This window comes from Carcharodon carcharias, chromosome 24 (genome assembly GCF_017639515.1).
Source record: "Carcharodon carcharias isolate sCarCar2 chromosome 24, sCarCar2.pri, whole genome shotgun sequence".
NCBI lineage: Eukaryota > Metazoa > Chordata > Chondrichthyes > Lamniformes > Lamnidae > Carcharodon > Carcharodon carcharias.
In genome coordinates this window covers 12503010-12511997 of record NC_054490.1, presented here as the reverse complement: position 1 = coordinate 12511997, position 8988 = coordinate 12503010, and the positions used below count along the sequence as shown (strand labels likewise).

At 54.0% G+C, this 8988-nt stretch overlaps 1 protein-coding gene across 1 annotated transcript; it reads right to left on the bottom strand.

Moving 5' to 3' along the window:
- Positions 1 to 1147: 1147 nt before the first annotated feature.
- ccdc86 (coiled-coil domain containing 86) lies at positions 1148 to 8779 on the bottom strand. The gene is made up of 4 exons (XM_041173996.1): positions 8650 to 8779; positions 7085 to 7214; positions 1816 to 1890; positions 1148 to 1634 (listed from the first exon to the last, which is right to left on the bottom strand). Exons 1-4 carry the CDS (start codon positions 8757 to 8759, stop codon positions 1500 to 1502), a joined length of 450 nt encoding a protein of 149 aa, XP_041029930.1. The 5' UTR covers positions 8760 to 8779; the 3' UTR covers positions 1148 to 1499.
- Positions 8780 to 8988: the final 209 nt, after the last annotated feature.

The window sequence follows — 8988 nt, the reverse complement described above, 5'->3', positions numbered from 1 at the left end:
CGTAACGACCTGCAGCCCACTGCTTAAGGGAAGGGGGGCGTGGGGACCGGAGAGTGTGAATGATTTCCAAAGTAAATTGGGCTGGCACTCATGGGAAAATCAGCTTTCAGGGCTGCGGAAGGCGAGCGAGGGGGGGGGTCAGGGGACGGAGGGGATCGATGGATAGGCAGGCAAGCAAGCAGGGACTGTCTCTGCTCTGTCACAGCACAATCCTTTCTACAGGCCAGGCCCAGCGATTTGACAGGGGTCTGCGCTCATCTGTTAAGACTTCCCAAAGGCTCTGCGGAGTGGTGTGCCAATTTAAAAACACGGTTTAACTCAAAAGGTGGGAGGCGGCAATCACTCACTTCGACTCTCTTCGTAACCACATGGTAAATTCTCCATCCCTCAGTCAGTTACGCCATTCAAACCTGTGCTGTTCAACAAATAAACACTTCAAAATCACGGCCTCGAAATCAAACTGAGCAAGTTCGGCAGGCAGAGGATGAGGTGACAGTGTGATGTCAGACAATCTCACAAAGGGAGGGCGGGGGGGGGATATAGGTAAAGTGCAGAGTCACAGTGCTTGTGGAAGGTTCCTGCTCCCGATCACTGTCCAGTGATCCCTGGGTTAGAGAGAGACAGGGGAAATCAGCCAGGGTTCCTGCTCCTGATCACTGTCCAGTGATCCCTGGGTTAGAGAGAGAGAGAGAGAGAGAGGGGAAATCAGCCAGGGTTCCTGCTCCTGATCACTGTCCAGTGATCCCTGGGTTAGAGAGAGAGAGGAAATCAGCCAGGGTTCCTGCTCCTGATCACTGTCCAGTGATCCCTGGGTTAGAGAGAGAGAGGGGAAATCAGCCAGGGTTCCTGCTCCTGACCACTGTCCAGTGATCCCTGGGTTAGAGAGAGAGAGGGGAAATCAGCCAGGGTTCCTGCTCCTGATCACTGTCCAGTGATCCCTGGGTTAGAGAGAGAGAGAGGGGAAATCAGCCAGGGTTCCTGCTCCTGATCACTGTCCAGTGATCCCTGGGTTAGAGAGAGAGAGGAAATCAGCCAGGGTTCCTGCTCCTGACCACTGTCCAGTGACCACAGAAGCCTTCAACTTTGTTGGGATGGAATGAAGGATGAGTGGGGGCAGATACTGAAAAATGACACAAGATATCTGAGCTTATCACAAAATAAAAACAAACTTTTAATATTTCCTCTGTGCACAGAAAGTTAATCAGTGTTGATGTACGAGAGTCCATCAGAACATCGGAACACATACACGGAGTGGTCTTTGCGAGAATACACAGACGTGAAAACATAGACAGTATCACAGGCCCAGTTATTTCAAAAAGTTCCACATCTCAGCTTAAACATCAGATAACATTACCCGAGATACTTAGGTACAAACACCTTGTTCATATTTCTCGCTGCCTGTATGCTGCCCTGACATTCTCCCTCCCCTCACACAGACTCCCGCACATCCCGTCTCCATGTCACCGACACTCTCCCCGTTTCATTCTCTCTCTCTCTCTTCACTTGTCCGGTCCCTTCGCTTTCTCCCGTTGCCTCTGGGGCTGGCTCTTCTGCAGGATCCTCAGTGTGTCCCGCTTCTCGATCTTGCGCAGTTGCTTCTTTTTCAGCCGCTTGATCTTCAGAGGGTTTTTGATCTGCAGGAGGGGAGGGGACGAGGGAGGGACCAGAAAGTCATTCATGTACAGTAGGTCCATCAGCTCGAGAGATAAACAATCTTTGCAATTTTATACTTGAGAGAGAAATTCGATTGACGTTCTTCTTAGCCTAATCCACAAAAGCTAATAACACAACAGTCAATCGTCCAATTGAACTCACCACTTGGACGACCTCCGACTTCCTCTCGTTCTCCAGTCTCCGCCTTAAGTTTTCCTCACGCCTCAGTCTCTTTTCCTGGGGGCGGTGGGGGGAAGAAGGTTGAGAAAACAGGGAGAAAGGAGAGGAGAATCCATCAAACTGAGCAACACTGGCCCGAGCTAGGAGTACTCCTCAGAAGTACTTGGCTCTGGGGGCAATCCTACGAGAATCTTTATAATTCTATATACTTAAAAGAAATTTGATTAGAGCTACTTTTAGCCTGTTCTCACAGTAAAACTCTCTCACCGCAGAACATAAAAAGGCTCAATTACATCCGCTCTTGCCCAACTCCATTCGAAGCTTTCCCCTTCATCCTGACAAAACGATATTTAAAATTAAAAAATAAACACAATTAATACTCCATTAACAGCTAACCAAGCCAAACATTCCAAGGAATCGGACACCAGCAATGATCAGGCAGAATTTTCATCTGGCGTCACATGAGGGAACCTTACAATTAAAACTGTGATCAGGTAAGATTTAGCATCTTAGAGGAGGAGGGAGAGAGAGAGAGATAGAGAAGCAGAGGTTGAGGGAGGGAATTTAACAGCTCAGGGTGCCGGGCAGCTGTAGACATGTCCGGCAATAGTGGAGCGATGGGAATCGGGGGGAATGGTCAAGAAGCCGGAATTGGAGGAGTGGAGAGAACTCTGAGGGCTGGAGGAGGTTACAGAGATAGGGAGGTTTGTAGGGGCTGGAGGAGGTTACAGAAATAGGGAGGAGTGTAGGGGGAGGAGGTTACAGAGATAGGGAGGGTTGTAGGGACTGGAGGAGGTTACAGAGATAGGGAGAGTTGTAGGAGGTTACAGAGATACGGAGGGTTTCAGGGGCTGGAGGAGGTTACAGAGATAGGGAGGGTTTCAGGGGCTGGAGGAGGTTACAGAGATAGAGAAGGTTTCAGGGGCTGGGGGAGGGTTACAGAGATAGGGAGGGTTTCAGGGGCTGGAGGAGGTTACAGAGATAGGGAGGGTTATAGGGGCTGGAGGAGTTTACAGAGATAGGGAGGGTTTCAGGGGCTGGAGGAGGTTACAGAGATAGGGAGGGTTTCAGGGGCTGGAGGAGGTTACAGAGATAGGGAGGGTTTCAGGGGCTGGAGGAGGTTACAGAGATTGGGAGGAGTGTAGGGGCTGGAGGAGGTTACAGAGATTGGGAGGGTTGTAGGGGCTGGAGGAAGTTACAGAGATAGGGAGGGTTGTAGGGGCTGGAGGAGGTTACAGAGATAGGGAGGGTTGTAGGGGCTGGAGGAGGTTACAGAGATAGGGAGGGTTTCAGGGGCTGGAGGATGTTACAGAGATAGTGAGGGTTTCAGGGGCTGGAGGATGTTACAGAGATAGTGAGGGTTTCAGGGGCTGGGGGAGGGTTACAGAGATAGGGAGGGTTTCAGGGGCTGGAGGAGGTTACAGAGATAGTGAGGGTTTCAGGGGCTGGAGGAGGTTACAGGGATAGGGCGGGTTGTAGGGGCTGGAGGAGGTTACAGAGATAGGGAGGGGTGTAGGGGCTGGAGGAGGTTACAGAGATAGGGAGGGGTGTAGGGGCTGGAGGAGGTTACAGAGATAGGGAGGGGTGTAGGGGCTGGAGGAGGTTACAGAGACAGGGAGGGTTGTAGGGGCTGGAGGAGGTTACAGAGATAGGGAGGGGTGTAGGGGCTGGAGGAGGGTACAGAGATAGCGAGTGGATGAGGATCATGAGGGAGTTGAACATGAGGACATGGTGTCTATGATCTGGAAGATGCTGCCTGAAAGGCCGGTGGAAACGGATTCAATCGGGACACTCGAAATGGGGAACTGGGATTAACATTTGAAGGAGAAAAATATGCAGGGACTTGGAGAGAAAGGAGGGGTGGGGGATGGGGAGAAAGGAGTGGGGGGGGAGGGGGAGAAAGGAGTGGGGGGAGGGGGAGAAAGGAGTGGGGGGAGGGGGAGAAAGGAGTGGGGGAAAGGAGTGGGGGGGAGGGGGAAAAAGGAGTGGTGGGGGGAGGGGGAGGGGGAAGGATTGTGGGGAGGGGGTCTTTCAAAGAGCCAGGATGGGACGAATGGCCTCCCCCTTTCTCCACGACTGTCAACGGACGGTGCTCCTGCCAGCTGCGTTGCTTTAACTCCAGCGGCCTCCCTCCCTCCCTCCCTACCCCACCCCACCGAGATTGGGAGGTCTCGGAGCCCAGCGAGAGCGAGCTCACTGCGTGCTTACATAACCAGCCAAGAGGAACTCGAGGTGCCGAGACCCCCTCGGACCTGTTAGCTCTCACCCTACTGCAATCAAAGAACAAAGAAAAGTACAGCACAGGAACAGGCCCTTCGGCCCTCCAAGCCTGTGCCTACCCTATTGCCTGTCAACTAAAACATTTTGCACTTCCGGAGTCCGTTTCCCTCTATTTCCATCCTATTCACGTATTTGTCAAGCTGCCTCTTAAATACCACTATCGTACCTGCTTCCACCACCTCCTCTGGCAGCGAATTCCAGACACTCACTACCCTCTGTGTAAAAAACTTGCCCCGCACATCTCCTCTAAAGTTTTCTCCTCTCACCTTAAATCTATGTCCCCTAGTAATTGACTCTCCCACCCTGGGAAAAAGCTTCTGACTATCTACTCTGTCCATGCCACTCATAATTTTGTAAACTTCTATCAAGTCGCCCCTCAATCTCCGTCGTTCTAGTGAGAACAATCCGAGTTTCTCCCAACCTCTCCTCATAGCTAATAACCTCCAGAGCAGGCAGCAACCTGGTAAACCTCCTCTGCACCCTCTCCAACGCCTCCATATCCATCTGGTAATGTAGCCACCAGAATTGCACGCAATATTCCAAGTGTGGCCTAACCAAGGTTCTGTACAGCTGCAGCATGACTTCCCAGCTTTTACACTCAATACCCCTGCCAATGAAGGCAAGCATGCCACATACCTTCCTGACTACCTTATCCACCTGCGTTGCCACTTTCAGTGACCTGTGGACCTGTACACCCAGATCCCTCTGCCCATCAATGCACTTAAGGGTTCTGCCGTCTACTGTATAATTCCTGCCTGTATTATACCTTCCAGAATGCATTACCTCGCATTTGTCCGGATTAAACTCCATCTGCCATTTCTCCGCCCAAGTCTCCAATCGATCTATATCCCGTTGTATCCTTTGACAATCCTCTTCGCTATCTGCAACTCCTCCAACCTTGATGTCGTCTGCAAACTTACTAATTAGCCCAGTTACATTTTCCTCCAAATCATTCACGTACACTACAAATAGCAAAGGTCCCAGCACTGATCCCTGCGGAACACCACCAGTCACAGCTCTCCATTCACAAAAGCATCCTTCCACTGCTACCCTCTGTCTTCTATGACCAAGCCAATTCTGTATCCATCTCGCCAGTTCACCTCTGATCCCGTGCGACTTTTACCTTCTTTACCAGTCTGCCATGAGGGACCCTGTCAAAGGCCTTACTGAAATCCATGTATATAACATCCACTGCCCTTCCATCGTCGATCATCTTTGTCACTTCCTCTAAAAACTCGATCAAGTTATTGAGACACGACCTCCCCGTCACAAAGCCATGCTGCCTCTCACTAATACACACATTTGCTTCCAAATGGTAGTAAATCCGGTCACGAAGAATCTTCTCCAATAATTTCCCTACCACTGACGTAAGGTTTACCGGCCTGTAATTTCCTGGATTATCCCTGCTACCCTTCTTAAACAATGGAACAACATTGGCCATTCTCCAGTCCTCTGGGACCTCACCCATAGCCAGTGAGGATACAAAGATTTCTGTCAAGGCCCCAGCAATCTCCTCCTTTGCCTCCCTCAGTACTCTGGGGTAGATCCCATCTGGCCCTGGGGACATATCCACCTTAATATTCTTCAAGACGCCTGACACTTCCTCTTTTTTGATCTCAACATGATCCAGGCTATCTACACACTCTTCCCTAGACAAATCGACCGCTAAGTCCTCTTTGGTGAATACTGATGAGAAGTATACATTCAGTATCTCTCCCATTTCTTCTGGCTCCACACACAGATTCCAACCTCTGTCCGAGTGGGCCTACCCTTTCCCTCTTGCTTTTTACATATGTATAAAAAGCCTTGGGATTTTCTTTAATCCTGGTTGCCAATGACTTTTCCTGACCCTTTTTAGCCCTCCTGACTCCTTGCTTAAGCTTCTTCCTACTTTCTTCATATTCTCCACGGTCTTCATTCGTTCCCAGCCTTCTAGACCTTACAAATGCTTCCCTTTTCTCTTTGACTAATCTCACAATATCCTTCGTTATCCAAGGTTCCTGAAACTTGCCAGGCTTATCCTTCATCCTAGCAGGAACATGCCGGTCCTGAACTCTTATCAACTGACGTTTGAAAGCCCCCCGCCACGTCAGTTGTTGATTTGCCCTCAAACATCCGCCTCCAGTCTAGATTCCTCAGTTCCTGTCTAATATTGTTATAATTAGCCTTCCCCCAATTAAGCACCTTAACCCGAGGACTCCTGTTATCCTTATCCAACAATACCTTGAAACTTACTGAATTATGGTCACTTTTCCCCAAATGCTCCCCTACTGAAACTTCAACCAGCTGGACGGGTTCATTCCCTAACACCAGGTCCAGTATTGCCCCTTCCCCAGTTGGACTATCTACATATTGTCTCAGGAAGCCCTCCTGGATGCACCTTACAAATTCTGCACCATCCAAACCCCTAGCACTAAGTGATGCCCAGTCAATATAGGGAAAGTTAAAATCACTAAACACAACAACCCTATTGCTCTTACATCTTTCCAATATCTGCCTACATAACTGTTCCTCAATCTCCTGCCGGCAATTGGGAGGCCTATAGTAAACCCCCAACATTGTGACTGCACCCTTCCTATTCCGGATCTCTACCCATACTGCCTCGCTGCATGAGCCCACCGAGGTGTCCTCCTGTCGTACAGCTGTGATATTCCCCTTCACCAGCAGTGCAACTCCCCCAACCTCTTCTACATCCCTCTCTATCCTGCCCGAAACATCTAAATCCTGTCCATCCTTCAACCAAGTCTCTGTAATAGCAATAACATCAGAGTCCCAAGTACTAACCCAAGCTCTAAGCTCATCTGCCTTGCCTGTTATACTTCTTGCATTGGAACAAACTCAAAAGCCCTCACGAGGGAGCAGGGTGAATGATGAAGAGTGGGGCGCAGGGTCCAACACCCCCAGCCAGGTAAGGAACGGCCCAGGTCCTATGCCCAGGGTTACCCCGAGCGAGCCGCCAGGATGTCATCACCTCCTTCTCTCTCCTCCGGCCCTCTCGAAGCTGCCGGTCCATCTCTTTCACCGCCTTCTTCTGCCTCTTGGTGGCCATCTTCTTCTCCCAGGTGGTACAGAGGGGTTTATCACGAAGCATCACTGAGAACCTGCAACAGAGAGAGTGAGGCGGGGGGGGGAGGGCTTCAGTGAAAGAATACTGGCAGCGAAGAGGAGAGCATCTCCACTCTGACTCCAACCGTCTGTCCCCCTGTCTCTCCCCCTCCCTGACTCCAACCGTCTGTCCCCCTGTCTCTCCCCCTCCCTGACTCCAACCGTCTGTCCCCGTCTCTCCCCCTCCCTGACTCCAACCGTCTGTCCCCCTGTCTCTCCCCCTCCCTCCCCCCGTCCCCCTCTTTCTCACTCCCCCTCCCCCCGTCCCCCTCTTTCTCTCTCCCCCCTCCCCCGTCCCCCCTCTCTCCTCCTCCCCCTCCCCATCCCCTCTCTCTCTCTCCCACTCCCCCCGTCCCCCCTCTCTCTCCCCCTTTCCCCCTCTCTCCCCCTCCCCACCCTCCCCTCCCCCCTCTCTCTCTCTACCCCTCTCCCCCTCCCCCCTCTCTCTCTCTACCCCTCTCCCCCTCCCCCCTCTCTCTCTCTACCCCTCTCCCCCTCTCCCCCTCTCTCTCTCTCTACCCCTCTCCCCCTCCCCCTCTCTCTCTCTACCCCTCTCCCCCTCCCCCCTCTCTCTCTCTACCCCTCTCCCCCTCCCCCTCTCTCCCCCCTCCCTCTCCCCCCTCTCTCTCTCTCCCCCCCTCCCTCTCCCCCCTCTCTCTCTCTCCCCCCCTCCCCCGTCCCCCTCTCTCTCTCCCCCCCCTCCCCCCGTCCCCCTCTCTCTCTCTCCCCCTCCCCCGTCCCCCTCTCTCTCTCCCCCCCTCCCCGTCCCCCTCTCTCTCTCCCCCCCTCCCCGTCCCCCTCTCTTTCTCTCTCTCCCCCCCCTCCCCCGTCCCCCTCTCTCTCTCTCCCCCCCTCCCCCGTCCCCCTCTCTCTCTCTCCCCCCCCTCCCCCGTCCCCTCTCTCTCTCTCTCTCCCCCCCTCCCCCGTCCCCCTCTCTCTCTCTCTCTCCCCCCCTCCCCCGTCCCCCTCTCTCTCTCTCCCCCCCTCCCCCGTCCCCCTCTCTCTCTCTCTCTCCCCCCCTCCCCCGTCCCCTCTCTCTCTCTCCCCTCCTCCCCCGTCCCCCTCTCTCTCCCTTCTCTCTCACCTCCACCCCCCGTATCCCCTCTCCTCCCACCCCCTCCCCCTCTTTCCACCTCCCCCTCCCCCTTCTCTCCCTCTCTCCCCTCCCCCTTCTCTCCCTCTCCCCTCCCCCTTCTCTCCCTCTCCCCTCCCCCTTCTCTCCCTCTCCCCTCCCCCTTCTCTCCCTCTCCCCTCCCCCTTCTCTCCCTCTCCCCTCCCCCTTCTCCCTCTCTCCCCTCCCCCTTCTCTCCCTCTCCCCCTCCCCTCCCCTCCCCCTTCTCTCCCCTCCCCCTCCCCCTTCTCTCCCCTCCCCCTCCCCCCCTCTCTCCCCTCCCCCTCCCCCCTCTCTCCGTCTCTGTCTCTCTCTATTACCTGGTTCCCGGTTCTCTCCAGACTCTCCCGGATTTTCCTCTCCCTCGGGTGATTTTCTTTCTCTCTCCATCTTTCTCCGCCATCTCCGCCGGCTCTCCGTCACTGCGCATGCTCGGAACCGGCTTTACCTGCACCACGCACGCTCCTCCCGGCCGACCGCCGACCCTCCCCGTCTACGCATGCCCGCTTCCGGTTTCCCCGCACCACGCATGCTCCTCCTGGCCGGCTAACCAGCCGGCCGCCGGCCGCCGGCCACCGGCCGCCGACCCTCCCCGACTGCACATGCACCCTGCCGGCTCTTCCCCAACGTGCACGCTCCTCCCATCACTGCACATGGAG